Here is a 24,354-nt window from a genome sequence, read left to right on the forward strand (position 1 = left end):
GCCTGTGTGCCCGGAGGCACAGGTGCTGGGGCGAGAGGGAGTAGGTGTGCTTCTCACACACCCAGCGGACTGCATAATTCATCAGACACAGAAATCAAAGTTCTGTTTCATTGGAAAAAGGAGAGCCAGGCTGTTTATCTCTTCGTGGCCTACCCCAGGCTGTCGGAGGGGCATCCGGGCATCACACCTGAGAGCTGCTGGTGCCCTCACCCAGTCATCAGGTCAGAACGCTGCAACACACATCCGCAGGCCCTGGAGGCAGCGTCATCCTCCCCGACTCCACTCCATCTTGGGTGCAGCAGAAGCTCCTTAAGTCCACCTGCTTTCCCTTGAAGGCACAAGGACTGAAAGGCTTTCCTCACTTCTTAACCCCAGTGGGGTTTCCATTTTCTCTCTCCCAAGGGACATGACTACCAAGGAGGGGAGGGGCCCCTTGGGATTCTAGTCTCCCATTTCTTCCGAGATTTTCTCTACTTAGAGCCATTCCCCACCCATTCTGCAAGGCACTTACCTTTGACCTCTACCTACTTTTGAAACGTTTTACTGCTTAGTTCCATTACCTCCAAGACGATGGTGGTGATTCTTGGTCTTTTCCTCCTTTTAAAATTCCACTGCCTTAATATTAGTGTTCTTTTTTTCAGATCCAATCTATGCAGGTCTTCTGTACGATGGCCAGCATCGTGCCCCTCTTTCTACAGAGCTGTCAGCCGTGCTGCTAATCACTATCGTGAAGATTATACACATACGCCCTTGGCCACTGCTCAGATGCACCACAAAGATGGAGCATTATACCTCTCATTCAGGGAGCCTTCCTCTAATGGGCATTTCCCCCTTTTTGTCTTCCCAGCATTCTATGCCTCCTCGTATGTTTGGGGAATTGTCGGATCTTGGTGGGAGGCAGAGCTCGCCACCAGAGAGAGAAATAGGAGGCTCTAGGCTTGTTTTCCTGACCCCTCGGATGGTGTGCTCGCCTGGGATTTGGACTCTGGGGCTACCGCCTGAAAGGAGGAAGAGACCTGGGAATTCATCCTGGTGAAGGTGGTGGTAAAGGCAGGACCATCCGGTCTCCAGAGTCCAACAGCAGTATGGGCGAGGGTCCGGATTTGCCTGGGGTGTGATTCTGGCTATCTCGTGGCTTCCTCCTGCCTGTGCCATGGGCTTCCAGCAACCCAAGCTTCTCAGGAAATTTCTTTTCCACTTGCACCAGATGGAGACAGTTTCCTTTGCTTAACACTGGCGATGTTGACGGACACGTCATGCCCTTTAACAAGCACGTGCCTCCCACCGTCTTTCTTTCCTAGCTGTCCTATCCGGGCTGTCCCATCTGAGCCAGAAACTTTTAAAAGGTATGGGTGGCTGGCAACTGTGATTCTATGGGAGGGACAGAGATAATAGAGACTGAATGAGAAATTTCTCTCCTCACTGAGAGCCGGGAAGTAGGCTTAGGGGTTAGAATGTAACCAGTAATTGCAGGATCTCATAAAGCTTTTTTTTTTTTTTCCAAAAAGTTACTCAATGCTAGCGATAGGGAAAAAAGAACCATTGATTCCTTCTTGTTCTCTTCTGAGCTGCTCTCCATTTCCCCGCTCTCACCCAACTATAAAAGCAGGGACCTTTGGCTTGCACATGCTTGAAATGTTTATTATCTATTTCCTCCAGGATTAGTCTTCTGTCTGTTATCTATAGAAGAGTTGTCCTATTTTTTTTTTCCTATACGAAACCTGAGGGATGAAACATGGCTCTCCACCAAATACTGCGACGTCTTCCTCCCCTCCCCCAGCAGACACAATTACTTAAAACACACAACATGATCTTCTTTATTTAATTGTTTAATCAGTTTACATTCCACAACTGACAGGTTATTTATTTTTATTTTTTTTTCCATGAACAAGTCATTTAATTAATTACCAGACACTTTTTTTTTCTTCAATCGATGGAAATACGAGATTTCTGCCAATTTGAAAAAGAAAATTGCAAGATGCAGTCAGTGTCCGCGAGGTCCCCAAATGCTCTCTGCTTCCTCAGTCCTTGCAAAGTTACAGGAACCTGGCAATTTCCCTTTTCATCCCCCCCCTCCCGCTTCCCTGTTAAATTCACCTCTCCGGAGAGCACAATGGTTTCAAGATCTGGTTTGGATCACCTTTCCTGTAATTAATTAGTTAATTATGAGAAGGAACGGACAGTACAATAGATCTGATAAGATGTCGCATTCTTGTTAAAGATTAAACAACACAGTTATTCACATCGTATCAGAACAAATTAACATAATATTTATTCTTATTTTAGCACCAATAACCGCAGGAATGGCTACCTCTGAGGGCAGAGGCGGTGTTGGAATCCTGCAGTACATACTGCTCCTTGTCTACCCAATCAGAAAGCACTATGCAAATGAAAGGTAAATTTACGTAAATTTATATTGACCAAGCAATAATCTGGGACCATAAACCCTCCAAGATTCGTTTGAGAGTTTTGTCGGCTATGGTCCCCGTCTAATGACCATATATAAAACATACTCACCAAATCAGCTCATTTTCTTTCACTTGGTATCAAAGGGCTCAGAATGTTATATTTTAAATGAGTTAAATCATGTCATACTGGCTCTTTGAAATGCTTTGAGAATGCCCAGGGGTTGCTGGCGTGCATTTGATTCTGTTCTCTGTGCTGAGATCTGGCATTGTCTTCCTCCCCAACCACCCCCACCCCAAACAAAAGAGGTTTCTTCACCTCTAAGGAAGGTCTCTAGTCAGGAAGGACAGGGAGGCGATGGTGGACTGAGTCCCAGGGCAAAGGACAGAACCTGCCACCTTCTAGAAAAGCTGGTCTTGCCTCTCTACGGTCACTGCTCTAACACATCCCCTTTTAGCATCTGACTTTAAGATACAAATGTAAAGAAATGAAGGGATTGGGGAAAAAAACAAAACAAAACAAAACACAGCACCAGATATTAGTGAGATGTTATGAGCAGGTGACTGGACTTGATGACAAAATGATGTGGAGACCATTATTCTTGACCGAGACAGGGAGGCCTGTCTGGCCCCCTCTCCTCTGTAAGATAACGGGCCTGTGGACGAGAGATAAGTGGATGGTCCTATAGCTGAAGAAAGTGACCTGCTCTGGCAGGAGAACGTTGACGGGTCACCAGCACCGTGTCCAGGGGCAGCACTGACACCCTGTGGAGACGTGACATGTATTTGACAGGCAATAGTCCTCTCCTCCGACTAAGCAGGTGAAGTAGAATTTCAGGGGCCAGGAGGGCAGCTTGGCCATCACTGCTGTGCTCTCTACTCGGGGCCAACGCCAACTTCTGGCTTCCGTCCGCCGGGAGACCCGAGTGACTCGTGGGGGAGGGGGTCCTATTCGGTCTCTTAACAGAGTCTAAATCTTTGCTGTCCTATACGGTAGCCATTTGCCACACGTGGCTGTCGAGCACTAGAAATGTGGCTGGTCCAAACTGAGACGTGTTCTAAGAATAAAATTCACATTGGATTTCAAAGACTTCATTAAAAAACAAAGGTGGCAAAGTATTTCAGTAACTTTTTGACATTGATTCCACGTTAAAATAATATTTTTGATATGTTGGGTTGAAATGTGTTAAAATTAACTTCGCCTGTTTGTTTGGACTTTTAAAAAGGGGGCGGCTAGTAGGATATTTAAAATTGCATACGTGGCTCACACTGGTTGGACAGCACTGGTCTAAATGGGCTTCCTGAAGCCGGTGCCAGAGTGATGACCACTATGGACGGTCAGAAAGGAGGAGGGTTTGGATAGAAGGCGCCATGGATGGAGGGTTAGGGTAAGCGTGGTGGAACCCCCTCCCCCCAGGGCACCTCATCTTCTCAGTCTTAGGGGAGGCAGTCCCTTGTGCTATAGTATCACCCACTCCCGCCCTTCTTTCCTACTTCCCCTTATTTCAGGGTGCCCTGCCTTTGGGGGATCCTTCTCCACTGCCATGCTGAGGATGCTCTGGTGATTCTGCTGTTTTCCCTTCCAAAAGTTTTATCTTCCCTGCACGGCCAACTCCCATCTGCCGCCCACTGCCCTTACCCCACCCCCCCACCCGTACTTTCTTCACGGTGGCGGCATCCCATAGACAGCCTCTCCGCTTCTGACATCACAAGCCATGTTTGTATAGTGAGCCAGAGATTGCAAAGCCATTTCAGACACCATCTCCTCTGATGTCCTTCTCCTACCAAAACTCTGTCAGTAAGGACAGTCAAATGAGATAGGCAAAGTGGGGTGGGAAAAGGCATCTGAGAACAAAAAGGTAGATCGAAGGCTTTGGACTGGAGCACACACTGGCTGTTAGCTTGAGGTCACTTTCGGAGGAGTGAGGGGGGCAAGAGCAGGGGGAGGAAAACTCTCCAAATGTGCCTTCACACAGGAAGCAGACACCCACGCGGGCTCGAAGCCTCTGAGAATAGCGGCGGCATGGCCAAGGAGACCCGGTGCCCCAGGAGCCTCTGCTCCCGGTTTGCTTGAGAGGACACAGAGACAGTGAGGTAACGAGACTCGCCCGAGGCCCCAGGTGAGCCAGTGACAAAGCTATGAAGGCAAACCCAGGATCAGGTCTTTGTGTTGACCTTCACGATGACCTTCACCCTTCAGACTTTGATAACTTGCTTTCTACTTTCTGGAAAACAGATTTTACTTTAAAGGCAAAAAGCTTTTAGAACAGAGGGTCCCAAGCAGACACTAGTGACTGTCAGAGAAACAACCAGAAAACGAAACAAAACGAAACAAAGCAAAACAAAACCTTCTGTGCCAACGGCTTTCCTCCCTTCAAATCCCACCCAGAGTCAGGATTTTGGGGCAGTCTCTACATAAAGTCCTCCAAAAACTGAGGGCTACATCAACGCATTTGTTTCATCTCAATTCCCTCCCCCTTATTTTCAGTTTCCACTTTTATTTGTACATTTTTACAGAAAGTCTTGGATCTAAAACAGTCACAACCATGGACGGAAGTGGGAAAGGAATCTGAGAATGAGTGAATGAAAGGCATCATTACATCCACAACACAGGCACACTGATACATTCAGGCTCAAAAGGGTCTCCAGGTAACCAGGGAAAGAAGGGAAAGGCTTGGCTGGAGGGAGTAATGGGAGACAGGAGAGAGGGACACAGAGTTCCAACACCCAGTCCTTGGAAATGAAAGGCAGGGCTGTCATTGCTGAAGCTGGCATCCGTCAAAGTGAGGCCAGCCCCCATGCTTATGGTTTTCTGCCTCTCAATAGTGAACAAACACCCCCTATGGTTGGGTAGTCCCCCCATTTCTGGTTGGGCTCTACCCCTATAGTGAGCAAGGTTGTGGACTTCCCTTAGAGAAGACTTCCCCACAGCACCGAAGCCAGTTCCCCTGCAAAGCAGAAAGCGTGCAAACCCTTTTGGAAGTGCAGTCTTGTTTAGAATCTAGGATTCAGTCCTTCCCAAACAGGATTGCACCCAGAACATCTCCCAGTGAATGCACCATCCATTCTCAATCCCATGAGAACCCATATGCTTTTGATGAAGCCATCTGCTTCACCAACTGACAAGAGAAAGAAGATTCCAGTTCTCTGAAACTTGTTCCCATCTTAAACGACCATTAAAACATTTCAGAACCTGATCTGCTCCCACCACCAGTGCACGCACGGCTACAAATGACGTTTGCAGGAAAGAAAAAAAAGAAAGAAAGAAAAGCATTGACCCTGTGCCTTGGTTAATGGTTGTATGCTCTTTGCTCCACATGGTTTGCTCATTCCATCACCTCTGGGAATAATTGAGAGGGATTAAGAGTGCCTTTTGCAAAACTGGCTTTGGACAAAAGGAAGGAAGCCTGAGAATGAGTAAGTTAAGGAGCCAACCTCCGTGAGGGACCCGAATGATAGAAGAGGAGAATCCCACGTGCTGAAGCTGGATAGGGACGGTCCTGTTTGGCGGCCAAGATGACCTCCCACTCGCGATTGTCCTTTCAGCAACAAGGCCCAGGCACCACGTACGTGGAAGAACTCCGTGTAGTCAGGGTTCTGCTGCTGCAGGATCATTTGAACAGCACATAACTTATATGATACATCATGTCTGCAAATCACTTGGCAATTTCTTTGCCGCCCTTAATATACCATGAGGTAAAGTGTTATCACTATCCTCATTTTGTGGATGAGGAAGTTCAAGTATGGAGAAGACACAGTGCCCAGAGTCACAAATCATTGGAGGGCAGAGCTGAAAGAAACTTTACAGTAACCGTGTTAGAGAAGTGTAGCTTAATTAGTGAGTTACTCTGGCTTCCGTGCTCTTACACCTACAATTAGATTGAGATAGCACTTAAAAGAAAAAGAAGAAGAAGAAGAAGAAGAAGAAGAAGAAGAAGAAGAAGAAGAAGAAAAAGAAGAAGAAGAAGAGGAAGAAGAAGAAGAAAAGAAAAAGAAAAAGAAAAAAGGAAAGAACGTAGGAATCTTTTCCCTCTGTTCCACCCATCCCTAAGCTCTGGCACTGACCTTTTACAAAAGTCCCTTTGCCATCGTTAGGGGCTCAGAGCCCTGCTCTTCTCCTGCTATGAACACAGGGTTAACTCCATGCAGACCAGTGTGGTTCTGCGGCCTTAGACTACACTCCTAGCCCCAAGTGCCAACCCAAGACAACCACTCACCGTGTAGGTACTGGGGTCATCATGATGCCTCTGAGTGATGAAATTATAAACAATCCTTTCGTCTTTTCGGTACTTTATTTTTCTAATTCTCTACAATTTTCTATTATTCAGAAAAAATAATCCAATAGCCAATAATAAAGTAGTCTGAGAACTAACAATGTTTAAGAAACATTTTGCACCATGGAAGCATCAACGGAAAGAGTCCAAACGCAGCCCGCCAAGTTGACTGCTTTGAGACACCAGAATCTTTTATGTCCATCAGCTCAAGGGGACTTGTTTAAAAACCTGCCCCCTTACTCTGCCGGATACCAGCTAGAAGACAGCACAGAAGCCAACCTGGCTGGTATGCACCAATGACTTCTAAATATGGTGAAATCACCTCTATGATTCATCATATTGCCCTGGAAAGGGCTGGATTTGTCCACTGGGATGGTTGGCCCCTGGGGGAGGAGGAACACTTTCAGAAAAGCAGCTTCCCTTTAGTTGCAAGAATCAACCAAACAACCCACACAAACCACACCAAAGATGACCGGAGAGTATTTTCTTCTCGCTCCTTCCCCTCAGATACTTAAAAAACATTTAATTAACACTCTCAGAATAAGCCAGGGGAAGACAGAGTCCATGCCTCTGGGTGATGGGCTTCATTTCATTACTTTGAGTCTGACTCAGGTAGGCAGCTTTAGGGACCTAAGCAGCCCATCCCCCGTTGAATCAGAACAACCACACGTGGTTCATTTCACACGTCTTATCATGACTGTGGAGGACTGTTAAGAGGTAGGGCCTATACTCAAGAATTTCAGGATATTGCCTTCCCTGATCAAAGGAAAGGCAAGCACTGTTAGGTGGAACCACACACCCCAACAAGAGAATATGCCAGAATGGGCTCCGAGGGCGGCATATGGACATGTGAACAAGGAAGGCTTTGTCTTGGCTGGGTGATGCTGAGTCTTCTTGACTTTGTGATCCCTGAAGCTGAAAGGATATAAATTGTTGAAAGGCAGAGGGTTTCAGGAGGATTGAAGCTGGAATAGGCACATTTAAAAATTTTTTATATTTCAATGCCGGGAAGCCACGGACCTCCTTCTGAAGCCCACAGCCACAACAAATGAGGAAGGGGTTTGCTTGGAGAGTATGAGCCTCTCCAGAGACAAATTCCTTAACTATTTTAATTGATTGACTATTTTAAGTTGATGCAGAAGGAAAGAGGAAGGGAGCAAAGAGGAAAATGAAACATAAAGAAACCAAAGCTCCCAAAATGGAGAGAGAAAGAAATAGGACCTCTTTCCAGGCAGACACCTCACTTGTCTGAATCCCCAATCTCATAGGGTAAGGAAGGAAATGAAAGCTGAAAGCCCCATGCTTAAGGCTAATTCACATGGAGCTCAAAACACATACATGATCATAGACCTTGCATGCACACCGGTAAGGAATCTGAACTTCACCTGGGGTCGGGGCTGGGACTTTTATGAAGCTGCCGACCCTAAATCCCATCAGTAGGTTGGGTTCTACTTTGATTTGGAGTTAGCAGAGGCTCTCTTTTCCTTCCCCCACCCCCCTTCCCTTCTTCTTCAGCCACACCAGAGCCTCACTAATAGCGTGGGGACGGCGGGTCTTAACTTGGATCCCTACACTGGAGGGATTGAGCCCCTCCCCGGCCTCTGCCTCCCCGGTCCCCCACTCCTGGGCAAGGATTTGCCATCTGTATGGGGCTTTATTGGCCCCAAGCAGGATCAGACCTCAGAGTGTATCTGTTCCTATCTGGCCCCGCTACCAAAGAAGTAGCTCAAAGCTTCTGTTCTACTGATGGCAAGTTAAGCCCAGGTGGTTTACTTCTTTCTTAGGAGTCTCTTAACATTTCAGGAAGGCTTCAAAGGGACACAATAAGCTGTATTAAGGGTCGATCACAAAGATTAGTAGCTGGAAAGAGTGGATGATCCATTTATGGCAAGCATGGGATAAAAAAAAAAAAGGTATAAATAGTCACAGGTCAGTGAGGCAGTGTCCTCAAACACAGTTACTCAAGAAAAGTTTAAATGACTGATAGCAAGTGGCCCCTTGTAGAATTTCTTTCTCCATTTTCCTGCACCTGGGAAACAGCTGGTCACAGACAGGCTCTCTGCTCCAAACAGATGCTCGTGGACACCTGCCTCTCCCTGCTCAGCAGAGCCCACTCAAGATGCTTAGAAGGAAGACACGAAGCCTCTCAATCTGGGATGCTTCTCACTTTTCCCTCAAGCCCCAAACATGTCTTTCCTTTAAGGGGGAAATCTAGCTTTCCAAGAAAAAGAAATTTTTAATTCTGTATACATTAGAAAAGTTAGGGTTTCCCAAAAATGATTTCTCTTCTCGTAGAATTAATCCTTTATTTAAAAAAAAATCCTTTGAAGCCCAATTGGAAGAGAATAGCATTTCCTGCTCCACACCTTACCCCTCATCTCTCAGCACACCCACACAAGGGGCACGCGCACATGGGACCTTTTGCAGAAGCTGACCAGTGTCGCTGGGAAGGAAGCCTTGAGTAGCACACCCACACCTGTGTCCAGGTACATACTGACAAAAACACACAGAAAATGCACCAGGGAGCTACACACATACAGAGACCCACATTCAGGCCCATTCATGCACATGGGATGTCTTAACTGGATGTGAATCACACACACACAGTCAAAAAGAGCAGATGAGGGGACAGGTAGGACTCGTAGCCTGGCGGATGGAAGAGGGAGAGGTGGTTAGTAGATGAGAAGTGGGGACTGGTAGGAAGACAGATCAGGAGACAGGTCGATGAAACAGGTACATGGGTGGGAAAGAAGGCTGTTGAGCTGTTGGCAAAGCGCCCAAAGCATATCTATTTATGAAGCAACTGAATACTCAGCTACATGGTTGACCCATGGCTGTACAGCTCGGGGATTCACTCCTTGCCTCCCTGGGGCCGCTCAGCCCCAGCAGGGTCACTGAGGTGACTGTCAGCTGCTCCTGCCCACTCTTCCCAGCAGACTCTTGTCCCTACAGCTTCCACGACTCTGGCTGACATGGTAGTTCGCCGACACCTGCAGGGCCAGTGTGCTCAAACGAGCCTGAGACGTCGGGCTGGATTTATGCCACCTCTGTTTGGGGGCTAGCCACTAAGATGGCTATCTGGGGATGCATGGCCTTGAATACCAAGAGGGAAAGGAAGAAGATGGAAAGAGTCCGGAGTTCGCCATTAATTTACACAATATCATACAAACTTGAGCCCACGGAGCATGGAGATGCTCTCTCTGCACGTGACCCATTTTCTTTCATCTGTACAGAGGTCGCCCCCAGGAGAGGGGTGGATGTCCAGTGACAAAGGACAGCTTCCATGATGGGGAGTGAAGATCTGGTTTGGTACGTACTTGTACAACAGAGGCAATGTTCCTTCTCCCTCCTGAACCATGTTCCCCCTCTTCTCTCACAGCTTTGTGCCCAGCTTTGTCTTGAACTTCCAGATTTAGAGGACTAAATCCCGTGGCATCCCAGAACTGTGATGTGAAGGACCACCGGGCCCTCTGCCCAGTGATTTTGTTCTCAGTTCTGCCCTCTGGGAATTTCAGCTGCACTACAAATAATAGAAAAATGCAACACAAACAATAAAACCCCACACTCAGAAAACACCCACCACACGTACACACTCCAGGGATCTGAAACTACAGAATGGGTACCCACACTGGCCTGCCCCTCATTATTCCTCCTAGATCTCGGGACTCCGCCCTGGCCCATGAAACCACCACAAACGATAGAGACAACAGTCATAATGAAGTCTTTCCATTTTAAAAGGTGAAAAGGAAAAAAGGAAACCACCAAAAGTAGTCTCACACATACACACACACACACACACACACACACACACACACACACACACACACACACATGCACGCACGCACGCACACATCACAGCATTACTCCAAGGCTCCAATCTGCCCAGGGAGTGCAGGTGGGGTCGGGGGTAGGGCGGCCTCTTGTTTAACTGGATGTAAGGCAGCTGGAAGGTAAGACTGGGTTTTCTGAGCATCCACTGAAGTGTCCTTTTATTGACGTGGATCTTGCCCCTCAGCACGTTGTTCTCTCCCCCTTCCCACCTCTGTAACTTTGTCCAAAAGTTTGGCAACAAAGAGAAAACTTCCTTCTCAGTCTGTTTTCTCTTCTACTTCTTGTGTGTTGCTGGTGGGCCAGGAAGGGAATCAGAACAGGAAGATCAGGAGAAGTGATCTGCAAATGACGTCAAAGATGTGGTTACATTCTATGAACTAAGGGCTTTGTTTCCCTGCAACACGATCAGCGTTGGGGTGGTGTCCTCACTGCTGGCCCAATGGATGGTACCTCCTTCTCTACATCCGTGCCGCTTCAGACCACTGGCACTGTCCCTTCCCAGCCCACCACCCCATCCTCGTGAGTGATGGGATCAGGATGCTATCACAAGTGGTGATGTTCGCTCTGTCTTCAAAAAACCGTGGAGCCAAAAGTTAAGAAATGGTGGAAGAGCCACGTGACGGGGACGCTTTCCCCATCTCGGTGATGAGGCAACACAAAGTCCGACGAGATGCGGGTGCCTGAGCCAACTCAACTCTACCTTGGCACTGGCATCATCTTGAGTTAGTTTTGTTTTATATATGTATATTATATATATATTTATATATATATATATATATGTATGGGTTTGTTTTTTTTAGCACACTGTCCCATTCTCGGGTCTGGATTTAGGGCAGTTGGTCCTCGGGACAGGTTGGACAGAAGGGGCCAAGGTACAGAAGAATCCCGAGATTAGTGTGAGGCCCAGGCCCCCCCATGCACAGAACATGGACCATCCGTATCCATGGCTGATGTCATCGGGGAGTCCATACAGGTAGCGTGGGTAGCGTGACAGCTCAAAGTTGATTCCAGCCACACAGGTGCACAGTGATATGATGCAGAAAGTTCCTGGAGGGCAAGGCAAGGAACATGGGGTGGGGTGGGGTGAGGGAGAGGGAAAGGGAAGAGGGAAAGGGGAGAGAGAGGGAGAGAGAAAGAGAGAAGTGAGGTTGACAGCATTTTTCAATTTTCTTGAGTAGGCAAGGTGAAAAGACGCAGATATAAGCCACCAAGATCCGTAGCTGGAAATATTCATGGAGAGGAGAAAAGTGTCAAGAGATCATGGCTTCCTCACTCTCCAATAATTGTCCGGTCTTGGAACAACTTGGGAAGTCTTGCCTGTGGGAAAATACTAAGTAAGCATCGCAGTAGAGTCTCATGTGGGGTATGGTGAGGCAAAAGAGTATTCAATTCATTTTTCTAAAGCATTGAAAATTCACCATCTTTCTTGGGAGACACAGAAAACACACCCCACCCTCCCACCCGCTACTTGTTTACAGAGAAAAACGTCTATTCTTTCCTATATAAAACATTCCTATACGACATTGGGTTTTCCTTTAACCCATTCACCAACAAGTCACCCCAATCCTGGGAGCCCTTTTCCTTTTCCTGTAAGACAGCATCTCCCAAAGTTGGAACACCGACCCTCTGAGATATTCCTTTACAAAGGGGCAGCAGAGTCAAAACCTCTGGGAAACCCTGTACGTGACTTCTCACCATGAAGATGTATAACCCACGGTAGCATAAGCTCATGCATCTAACCTAGTCTTATGAGTATTTGACAGACTTGATGGGAACTCCTCTTTTTAAAAAATTACTCCCGGGGCGCCTGGGTGGCTCAGTCAGTTAAGCGGCTGACTTTAGCTCAGGTCATGATCTCACGGTCCGTGAGTTTGAGCCCCGCGTCGGGCTCTGTGCTGACAGCTCAGAGCCTGGAGCCTGTTTCAGATTCTGTGTCTCCCTCTCTCTGACCCTCCCCCATTCATGCTCTGTCTCTCTCTGTCTCAAAAATAAATGTTAAAAAAATTTTTTTTAAATAAAAAATTACTCCTACTAACCCTCAATGAGAAGGCTGCTATAAGAGAGAAAATGTTATAAAAATGTTATAAAAATTAAAAAATTTTTAACCATTGGAGATATGTGGCAAACCCAAAATGAGTTCAAGAGCTTTTCTTGGAGCACCTGGGGGGCTCGGGTGGTTAAATGGTTAAGCGTCTGACTCTTGGTTTCGGCTCAGGTCATGATCTCATGGTTTGTGAGTTCAATCCCTGCATCAGGCTCTGCGCTGCCAGTGCAGAGCCTGCTTGGGATTCTCTCCCCCGGGCCCTCCCCCATTCCCTCTCTTTCTCACTCTCAAAATAAATAAACTTAAAAAAAAAAAGGTTTTCTCAATATTGGCTGCGTCTCACGTTTCTTCTGTCAGCAACTGATATGACGGCAATGGCCTGTGAAGTTTGAGAAGGCTGGGTTGGGTCAGTAGAAGAAAGAAAAGGGAGAAGCATATTTTTTAGGGGGCGGGGACAAGAGGAGGGGCATTATATTTATATTTATTATGAGACCTCTTGCTTCCTGATGGCCAAGTTTCCTTAAGATCCAACCTTTTTCCCTCCAGGCCTCAGGCCCATGAACTTGTGATAATTTCAGCGGTCATCGTGACAGTCGCTGTACCTAACATTTATTAAGTGTGTGTGCTAGGAACTGTGTTGAGTGCTTAAACATGTATGGAAACTTTAATTCTCTAAATAAATCTATGCAGGTCACATTATTATCCCTATTTTGTCTCTGTCCCTATTTGATGGAAGAAATCGAGGCTCAGAGAGGTTAAGCCATCTGTCTAAAATCACACAGCTAGTAACTGGTGGAGCTGGGCTATAAGCTCAGGCAGGCTAGTTCCTGAGTCTGTGGTCTTATCCTTCATGCTTAGATGGGTGCCGTACAAGGTGGGTCCCTCCTGTTGTGCACGTGGGTTCAAGATGAATTCTCTATCACTCAGTCTGGGATAGGGCAGTTTGGAGTCTTGGGTGGCTTATTAAAGCTGACTGCTGGGCCCTACCCCAGAGCTTCTGGTGAGTAGGTCTGGGTAGCACCTGAGAATTTAGACTTTTTTTTTTTTAATTTTTTTTTTAACGTTTTTATTTATTTTTGAGACAGAGAGAGACAGAGCATGAATGGGGGAGGGGCAGAGAGAGAGGGAGACACAGAATCAGAAGCAGGCTCCAGGCTCTGAGCCATCAGCCCAGAGCCCGATGCGGGGCTCGAACTCACAGACTGTGAGATCGTGACCTGAGCCGAAGTGGGACGCTTAACCGACTGAGCCACCCAGGCGCCCCGAATTTAGACTTTTAACAAGCTCTCGGGTGATGCTGATGCTGCCGGTTCAGTGACTACACTTCAGGACCACTGAGTTAGAAAAAGGTTTTAGTAGAGAAAGACGAAACTTAATAGTCCAACGTTCAGAGAACGGAGAAAAAAAGACAAACGGGCTATAAATGTGAAAAATGCCCAATTGTGCCAATAATCAGAGACTTGGAAAAAAAAAATAATCAGAGACTTGGAAAATAAAGACATAGTAACAGAAGATAATCGAATCGGTGCCATTTGGGTTTTCGTCTTGCTTTTTAATGATTATTTCCAAACCTAGTGAGGAAGCAGCAAAATGGACCATCCCATAGACTCTGGGGGAGATGTAAGCTGGTGTTTCCTTACAGGAAAGTGATCCTCAAAATATTCATACATTTGACCTAGTGACTTCCTTCTAAATTAAGAAAGGAATCCCACCTGGGAACAAAGATTTAAATACAAAGATGTGCACGTGGCGAAGGGTGGAGCTGAGACGTGGCAGTTGGAGGGGCCAAAGTGAGCCTCAGATCCACGGTGAACACTGCTTTTTGGGCTGAGAGGTCTGAACATTAGGCCGAGTGAAAGAAGGTGTTGAGGCACTTTGGTGGCTCCGATCTGCATTCCCAAAGATCGCGAAGGAGCCTGCTACAAGGACCTGGAAGAAGGGAGATGGGGGCTGGCGTGGAGGGAGGAGGGCGCAGTGAATACCTGTTCAGTGAACACTCCTTCTAGAGGCAACGTAAAGTGATGTGTCAGGGGGGACCTGGGCTCAGGAGCCCCAGAAATAAAATGGGTGCATATGTGTGCCTGTGCAGTGTTTCTGTGTATGTATATGTGCATGCACGTGCATGCATTTGTGCACAGTGTGTGTATGGGATTGTGCACACGTGTGCATGTGTAGTGACAGCCACTATGTACAAACACGTGTGGCAGCATCATTACCTGGCAGAGCAGGGGTCCCAAACTTCAGGGAGTTAACAAAGCAACCCAGTCTCTCCTGCTGTGCACTGGGGCTCAGATGGAATTCTATGATAATATCTACACGGACTAGGTCTCACCTCGGTCCTGCTGAGTCGGCATGTCTTGGGGAAGAGGATGGGAAACTTTTGGTTCGTCAGGTGACTTCCGTTGATCAGGCTGGTGGGACCCTTGGGTTAGGGCAGAGGGCCTTTGTGTAACCTTGAGACAGAGCCAGGTGAGGGGAAGAGGAAAGGTGGTCTAGAAGGAAGGGGGCAGCCTGTGGGGCAAGGCCAACGAGAGGATGACAACCTGGAAGTGTAAGAACTAAAGAAAAGCTGCGTGTGACACCAGTTTCAAATAATCCAAATGCCAACAAACCAGAGCTGGCCTTCTGTGCCTCAAGAAGGCTTCTTTTACTGCCTGGCTTGGGAACCTGAGTGTGCACAGATACAATCTGCTAAAACTTAGATTAAGGACAGGAAAAATGTGTGTGTGTGCACGTGCATGCATGTGTGCTCAGTTCAAATCTGAGCTGCCGTTGAGATGGCGAGGTACTTGGCACCATGGATCTGGAGCCTGATAGAAAGTTCTGAGCTAGAGATGTGGATTGAATCATCATCTTATAAACTGAAGCTCTGTGTGTGAGGAGGTCACCCATGGATTTTATAAAAATCTACAAGATGCTGTAAAAAAATGGAGACACTCCTTATCATCAAAAAGTACACTATCCTCCCGATTAAATCCAGTGATTTGTTCTGGGGGAGAAGGTTGACCTCGAGTAGTTTTGATCTTCCTGAGTTGCCAGTAGCTGAAAAATGTTGACATACGCTGTTTTAATCGTGTATTCTGCAAGTACAGTGGACAGGACACAAAGGATGTGGTTGCTACGTTGAGAGTAAAGAGCTTAGGTCTGTGTGGAGCTAATTACCAATTGGAAATGGCCCAGCCTGTGGATAGCATACATCTTGTTGGGTTACGTTAATGGAGTTAATAGGGGATCTTCTAGCCTTAACTTCCTATCCGCTCTTCTGTGACTTTGGAACCTTTTGAAATTTCTGTTAGTGCTTGTCCATATTGCCCTTGACGGGAGAAAACTTCTAGGGGTCTCACGAAAGAGGGCCCTTTGAGCCAACCATCTAAGCGACTTGTTAGGAAACTGTGTGTGAAAAAGAGAGAAGACTGGAAACAGGTTCTGTTTCCACATAAGGCTACTGTTTTCTGTTACAATCAAGAACTTAATCGTTTTTACATATCTCTGTACTTGTAAATTCAAATTTGAAAATGCACATTAGTAATTAATGGATATTAATTAGTAATTAATGGATATTCACATGTACATGGATTAATTAGTAATTAATGGATATTCACATGTATAGTAATTAATGGATATTAATTAGTAATTAATGGATATTCACATGTATATGGCAGGTCCTCCATCAATGGACTGAATGAATGATGTGCTGCCCTTGTTCCTCAGCCTAACAACAGACTTTGACAAACACCCACTGAGTCCCTTGAATCCCAGAGAGTAGAGGAGATGGGGACAAAGGTGGCTGAGCACCCTAACTGTCCCAGTTTTCTCAGATGATGAACTAAACTCTCAGACCTGTAAACTGGCGACTAACTGGTGAGTGTAGGGTGCAGACCCCGCCCCCACCCCCGCCACCCCCACAGCTCTCTGGGGTTCTCTGCAGAGTGAAGACAGATTCTGAAGGCTCCTGCTGGAAACCATGGATGGCAGTGGATAGGACGGCCTCCCCTCATTTACCCAAAGTACAGTGTGAGGTCCTCCGGTCCCCCACAGCAGTAGACTGGAGCCTCTGGGGCTAGGTCTCTTGAATGTGTCATTTTGTTCCTCATGAGCACTTATTGAGAGATAGGCGAGGATCCAAGAAATAATGCAGCGTCACATCTTCTTAGGAATCCCCCCCGCCCATGGTTTGGGGTTTGGGCCTAATTCCAATCAGATTCCTAGACTAACTGCAGTCAGAATGGAGCAGTTAAATGAAAAGAACTTTGCCCCGAGCTCTTCCCTCTGGAGCCAGGCTCTGCTGTGTGCTCCAGACCTGGCTGTAAGAAACATCAGGTGGAAAGCAGGCCAGGGAGGCAGGGACAGTGCCCATATGATTGTCACGTCTCGGTGACGGCAGGCCTGGTGTGGGAGCGGGAGGGGGACATCCCTGTGGCTGTGGGCTCTGTGACGCAACACAGCTCATCAGCAAGTATTTGTAGAACTGTGTTTATGCTAGATGATAAAAAGGAGAATAAGATATGATCCCTGTTCTTAAGAATCTTTAAATCTAAACTAAAAGAGATTTTTTAAACAAGCTTCTCATCTAGTCGGCGATAGAATTGAGGATGCTGTGACCACAGAACCGGACCCAGAGGCTGCAGTTTAGAGCCAGCTCTGGGCCTCTACCTGCCCCCGCTTCCAGCAGGAAGATGGGGAGCGGAGCAGATGGCTGTGAGGTTCCCCCCCCACCATCATCCAGCCGTCTTTAGGAAGAGGAGGAATACCCAGTAGTGGGTGGTTAGGGTCAATCTCTGACAGAGACAATCAAGCTGGGCCAGGGAAGGTTTCCCAGGCGAAGAACAGAATTCCCGCAGACAGTACACAGAAGTGGGGGGCCTCACCGGGTCTGGAGCGTGTCCCTCCTTTGCCCTCAGTGCCCTCCTTGCCCCAGGTCTCTATGCAGAGATGACAAGGCAGGCCCGTGTGCCCCTGTCACAGAGCTTCTCACTTCCCAACTGCTCACTGCTCTAGCCTTGTCCAGCCTCCATCATTTCTCACGTGAGCGGCTGTAACAAGTCACTGCTGTCTTGCCTTCTGTTCTTGCCCCCGTAGAGCAGCCAGTGATATTTTAAAAATGTAATCAAATCATAATTCTCTCCCCTGCTTAAAACCCTCCAATAGCTTCCTATCACACTCAGAATAAATACAAACCCAACTCCTTACCCTGACCATAGAACCTTATCTCAGTAGACCCTGCCTCCCCATCTGGCCTCATTTCTCACCTTGACCCCCACACTCTAGCCACAGAAAAGAGCATTCTGTGTCTCAAACTAGCTAACCGTCTACCCACCCCAGGGACTTCGCACTTGCTGTTCTCTCATCTGGGACGCCCTTTTTCTAGCTCTTCTCAGATCTCAAATGTCATCCCCTCAGAGAGATCCTCCCTGGCCTCCTTCTAAAACTGTGCCTCCCCAGTGGTTTTCCAGCTGTGCCCCATGGAGGTTCTCAGGAGAGGGAGAGGGAGTAGAAGAGGATCCAGCCCTCTCTCCTCTCTTTGGCCAGAATAGCCCTGCTTTGATGTGAGTCCATGTGAAATTCCATTTGAAGAAAGGAGTCCAGTGATTTCAGCATTTCTGAAAAGCACTGGGCTTATCCATTCACAAGGGGGCCTCAAGGTATGTCATTACAGGGACTAAGCTTTGGACAGCAAAGTCCGATGGCTGCCCCCGTAGTTGCAAGTCTATGCCTTTGGCAGCAGAAGCTAATAGGTCTCCGCTCTCATCGCTGCTGGCCCTGGAAGGGGCCTCCAACTCCTACTCAGCCCCGCCCTCCAGGCAGCCAGCCCCGACTCGCCAGCTGGTTGGAAGAGAAACGAACTCTAATTACCCCTCTCTGTGCCAGGACCCTCATTCGCAAGGACCCAGAGTTCAGGAAGTCCAGCTAGAAGAGAAGCCACCACCCCTGGAACCTTGAGAGCCCGTGCTTGAAGACCCCCTGGCGTGGAGGGAACACTCTCCAGTCCCCTCTCGTGTCCCTATTTGCAAACCCCACCTGGAAAGGATGGCCAACAGGTGGGAGGAACTACATAAACATCATGTTTCCTTCTCATTGTACAAACAAACCACCTGTTTCTTTTAATGACCGTTCCCACCTGAAGCCCCTTCAGGACTCACCACCACCTTGTAACCCCCGGCCCCGCCCTGGTCGCACCTGCCTGTGTCCTGTCAGTCCCCGGCAGGCCGAGGACAGGGCCTGCTGCCCGCCCCGTCCCCAGTCCCCTTGGCTCCAGGCACAGCTGAGACTCGAGTGGGGGCGAGGGAGGAGACGGCTTCCGCCCGGCCTGCCAACACCAAACACAGCTTCCCCATCCACCTCCTCCACATGGCTGCCATCTCTAATTAGCACTCCCTGCATTGCCAGATATTAGATTCCAGTCTCTCTGCACCCCGCCCCCCAACCCTGAGCTTCAGTTTCTCTGTTGGACAACTTCCCCTTGCTTGACATCTCTTCCCTGGGTCTCCGAGCTGCCTCTTGATCCCAGCTCCATGCCACCTGTCTGTCCCTCAGATGGACTTCTCCTCCTCTAGTCTTTGTACAGTCAAGCTTTCCAGCTCCCCTCTTCTGCCAAGTCCCTCCTTCTGGCAACTTCACCCTCGTCTCCAACTTCAGCTACCACCAGGACACGACCGATTCATAGGATTATGTGATATTATGTGACACCCTGTACTATGTCATTATGTGTCCCCAACCTCAGGGACACAGTATGGATGGTCAAGGTATTCCCTGGCTACAGGTTTCCAGCCCAAGTTCCTGTAAGCTCCTGACTTCTTTATTCTTTGGAAGCCTTGCTTCCCTAGTAGGGTGACCACACATCCTAGTTTGCCTGGGAGTCGGTGGGGACGGGGGTGTGTCCCTGGAACGTGGGATTTTTATCCTCAAACCAGAAAGTCCTGGGCTAAGTGGGACACATCAGTCACCCTTCCTACAGGCTCCCTCACAGTCCTCCCCACTCGGGTCCCAATCAGTGATACTGCAGCAATGACACAAAGTAATCCTTGCTTGTCAATTCAATTAGACAGAATGCCTTCACCCAGCGCAAGGACGCAGACTCCGATGCCTGGAATGTGTTGCTAATGTTAAGAAAACACCATGCTGGGATTGCATTGTTTGGGGTTGGGGGCTGGCAGCTAAGTCTGCCACCCTGAAATGTTGCCCAGGAACACTTAATCAGCAGCCCAATAATGGTCCCATCCCAGCACCACCTTAAAGTTCAATTATTTTTAAGCGGCTCTTCAGAGTTCTGGTGGAAGCTTCCTGCTCAGCGCACCCTGGAGCACGGATTGCAGGTGTGTAGGGTGTGACCTGGGCCTCCCTGTGTGGCGGCTGCTGTGTTAGCACACACAGGCAGGGAGGGGAGGACGTGTGTCTCTGCCTCCCTGTAGGGACCGTCAGAGATGTCTCGGTAGTAATGCCACAGCAATGGACCTGTGTAGAAATCGCATTAAAACTGAGGCCTCAGATTAGGCAGCAGCAAAGCTCTTATTAATTCAAGAGGCCACGAGCCAGGAAACTGAAGGCCTCGAGAAGGTTCTCCCAGGAATCCAGGGCAGTTACATATTTGGTGCACAGGCACCTTCCCAAATGTCCATTCCTTATGGGGCCAAGTGGTACCCAAAACTTCACTGGACATAATTTTTGCAGCTTTCTGGGGCAGGAGATCCATCTGCGTGACATTTTCTGCTCCTGGGAATGAGGAATGACGTCTGTGTATCCCTGGCCCTCCCACGTTCCTGTGTGGCTTCGTGGCCAAAGAGCCCCTGGTCTGACCCGAGCCCACTAGCTTGCTGCAAAGTGGTGACTGCAGAGGTGCCCTCGTGGGCGTGCAGGTCAGGGACATCTGGGGAGCAGCCCAAGTCCTCCCTCAGACACTCCCCCGTGAGCCCCTCTCTGATCTTTAAAACCATAAAGAAGCAAATCGGCAAACAGAAAAAGGATCCCTCCTCCTCCAGCAGCAGCGAATGCACCCTAGGAAGCTGGTGTCCACTAAACCCTTCCTTTGCGGAGATTAAATGCCTCGGCAGCATTGAGCTCTCAAGAGCTCTTTATAGCTTTGCTCAGACCTGCACGGAATATAAATTACGGTTGAATTATACACCATCGCATCAGCACCAGCCAACAGGCAGGTCACGTGGGGTTTTCCATCCAGGGTGCCTTAAGGGTTCGTTGGGATGAGGCATGGAGTGGTGACAGGCCCCCGAGAACACACTGTGAGGCATGGCGCCCTGAGTTCGGACACAACCATCCATCATTCTGGAAGCTGTGCAAACGCTCCAGGCAGAGACACTGCAGGCGTGCCGCCACACCCCCACCCTCCCGGGCAAGCAGCGTGTGTGTTCCCGGGGTCGTGCCTACGTGCTACAAGGCTGTTCTTTGGGCATAATCATGCCATGGTAATGCAACATCCCCAGCTCAAGCACTGAAAGGGACTGGCCCGTGCATACAGGTTGGCATCGATTCTAAAGACAATGCTTCCAGATTCCTAACATAGAACCTGGAGTCTTATGCTTTAGTTTTTGCATATCCACAGGGTGGCCTCCAAATCCGGAAGCACTGGTGTCACGGACCGAATTGTGTCCTTGCAAACTTTGTACATTAAAGACCTGACCCCTGTGCCTCAGGATGTGACTGTATCTGAGACAGGGCTGTTAAAGAGCTAATAAAGGTAAAATGAGGCTGTTAGGGTGGCTCCTAATGCCAACTGACTAGTGTCCTTACAAGAAAAGATTAGGACATACAAAGAGACACCAGCCAGCTGTGTGCACAGAGGGAAGGCCACGTGAAGGGGCAAGCAAGAGGGTGGCTGTGTGTGAGAAAGAGGCCTCAGAGAAGACAATGCCACTGATGCCCTGATCTTGGACTTTCAGCCTCCAGGACTGTGGGAAGATAAATTTCTCTTGTTTAAGCCCCCCAGTCTGTGAAATTTTATCTTGGCGGCCCTAGAAATCTAATGCAACAGGTGAATACATAATAAGTGGCTTATTACCATATCATTACAATCCATAATAAAATAAGATCACCTACGTTTCCCGACTTTATAGCCACCCTGTAGCTAAAACAGGCATCTCAACATAGCCCTATAAAACAACAGGTGCTGGGCATCTTCTGGTTTTTGGCCCCCACCTCATCTTCCTCACCTATGTTATCTGTGCTTACTCTCACTCAATACCCCCCAATCCATTTATTCTTTTGGGTGTAGATTTAGATTTGATCTTAAGAGCCGTGGCTCTTGCGGCCTCTACGTCAAGGACGGAGCCTTTGCAAACTTGGGCAAATATCTAAAGGGCTGAACAAATGAAGAGGCCGTTGGTGGATGTCCACATGCTTTTTGTGGTGGGAATTTACTGAGATCAAAGAGCCTCTGTCCATTGACCTTGACTGGAGACAGACATTTCCGCTGTCCTCCCGGTCTACCCAGAGTCCACATAGCCACCCCTGATGGTCCAAGCCAAGTCCCGTCTCCCAAGAAGCCTTCCCTGAACATGCCTAGCATTAAGATTATTCGCATTTTTTCTGGTCTGGAACAGGCAACCTGACAATTATAGGGTCCCCCCGTTCTAGTTTGTGTTCAGCTAGACTGTCATTTTCTCCAGAAGTGGTGGGTAGTGATGTCTCTTGCATTACACACAGCACCAAGCATGAAACTCCATGTCACTGGGAGAAATGGACTTCCAGGCTATAGGGCTTTCCAGTGAAAATATGGGCTTTGAAACCTAGAGGGGAAGGAAGGCGACACCATGCCCGGTCCTCCCACCCTTCATCCTCCCATACCGTTCTGCGATGGCTGAGGGGTTTGCACACCCACGCATGTGCTCACCTACCCCTGTTTTAGTGGGCACCTTGGGTTTCAGGAAGCGTTTTTTATTCACAGAAATTCAGCATTGGAATAATACACTCTCTGCAGGATTATTTTGAAAAGCGATAATAATAAATGTGAAAAGGCTTACAGAAGTTAAAATTGCTTTCTATATGTAAGGTATAATATTATAAATGGAAGGCTTTAAGTGAGGGTGAAGAAAAATCGTCCTGGAGGACGAGAAAAAAAATGTGACTGCTGTTTCAATCTCCATCACCTACTCCATTTCCCCCCAGCCCTGCTCCAGGGTAAATACTACACCAGGAAAAAACGGCCCTTGACAGAAACCAGAAGAGCTCACTCAGGACTCTTCATTCTATGGACTTGGTTAAACCAGAACCATGGCATTTGGAAGATCTCAGAATACATTTCTGAGAAGGATCATCCTCAGAGGGGGCTCAGAGAGGTTACGGCAGCCAGCAGAGGTCATGTGACAACCTTGGTGGGTTTGCAAAGCAGCTTGTAAGCCTGTGGCTCAACCAGGATGGGTAAAAGGGAGCAACCCTGATAGCAGTGTTGGGATCACTATTTAACAGGAGTTGGGGACCTTTTACAGGTGCCACAAAGCTTCTGATCTGGTTCCTCTGGAACACAGAGGCGGCATCTACAGTTATCCCACACTTATTCATTAAACATCTACTATATAGTGGACTGTGAGAGCTATATTGTTATTATTTTTAGTCTGCATGACAATTTCCTTTCTTCCTTCTGTTAAAATCCACCACCATTTGTTCTCATGGGAAAGCCATGATTCATTCAGACATAAGCACCTGATATAAGCCAAATCTTGGGTGTTGTATCTTCTACTCCTCTTGAGGTTGTGATTACAGACATGTGCATATAGATGTGAATTATACATATATCTATATTTTGCCCACCTGCCCTTGGATATTTCATGCTTCATGGAGCAAAAAGTTGGGAATATCTGAGGTGGGTGGTCCGTGGAGAACTATGAGCTTTCTATATGGCAGGCACATATCTACGGGTGAGAAAAGTCCTAGGAAGACAATGAATCAAGAGTACAACATCACATCTTTCTCAATGTGAATCTTTGGAGCTTCCTATCCATCTGGGTCTTGGTTCAGAGCTGAGAGTTGGTGGGATCCAACTGGCTTCCTGACTAAACTGAGAGTGGCATCTACAGCTGTGCAGAAAGGAACATTCTCAAGCTGTGAACAGTGAGCTTCCAAGAGTAAAGCCACTTAGCGCATGCCATCTTCCTGCCGCTGCTTCTCTTTTCTTTCCTTCTCTTTCTAGGCCAACTCTTTCTGATGAGTGACAATGGTCCACAGAGCAAACTTGGAGAACCTCTAGGATGGAGGGCAATCTTGTCCTGAGTTTCTTGCTCGGGACAATGCTTGAAGGAATTCAAAACCTCCTGAAGATCATCTCTGACTCCTGGTTGCTCTACTCACTGGTCTTCCAAAGTAGTACACGAGGCATTTGCAGAAAAAGCCACATCACCTCCCAGGGCCAGCATGAGCCGGCACAAGTAGATGTATCATTACCTACGAACTCCTGTCTTGGTGGTCTAAGGCTCTCCTGGCCCAGAGGTCCACCAAGGCAGCCTGTACCAGCTTCCCAGTAGGAGAACTGCAGCCAACAGGGGGTTATGCATGGTGGAAAGAGAACTCCACCAAGAATCAGAAAATCTGAGTTCTGGTCTCATCTCTGCCCATGAAGTGGGCAAATCACTTCACCTCTCTGGGCCATGATCCCTCAACCACACAATACAGAGGATGGAACCAGATCTCTACAGTCCTTCCAGTTAAGCGATTCCCTGGCTCTTGGTATTGGGCTAAGTAGGTGCCCTTCTCTCTGAACTGCTCTAGGACCGGTTACCAGTTATTTTGTCACATGTGAGCCACTTGGAGAGAAGTTACTGCTTCTCACCTCCTGACATGCACAGAAGGGCTGGTG

The 24,354-nt window shown here is 48.0% G+C and overlaps 1 protein-coding gene across 1 annotated transcript in view; it reads right to left on the reverse strand.

The window, feature by feature from the left end:
* Positions 1–6,678: 6,678 nt before the first annotated feature.
* Positions 6,679–24,354, reverse strand: part of TMEM178B (transmembrane protein 178B) — a 379,754-nt gene continuing 362,078 nt past the window's right edge. The window contains exon 4 of the mRNA XM_058724067.1: positions 6,679–11,557. Coding sequence (XP_058580050.1) covers positions 11,307–11,557 — 251 coding nt within the window. The 3' untranslated portion in view covers positions 6,679–11,306. The remainder of the gene's footprint in view (positions 11,558–24,354) is intronic.

The sequence above is a fragment of the Neofelis nebulosa genome, chromosome 4 (assembly GCF_028018385.1).
Source record: "Neofelis nebulosa isolate mNeoNeb1 chromosome 4, mNeoNeb1.pri, whole genome shotgun sequence".
Classification (NCBI taxonomy): domain Eukaryota; kingdom Metazoa; phylum Chordata; class Mammalia; order Carnivora; family Felidae; genus Neofelis; species Neofelis nebulosa.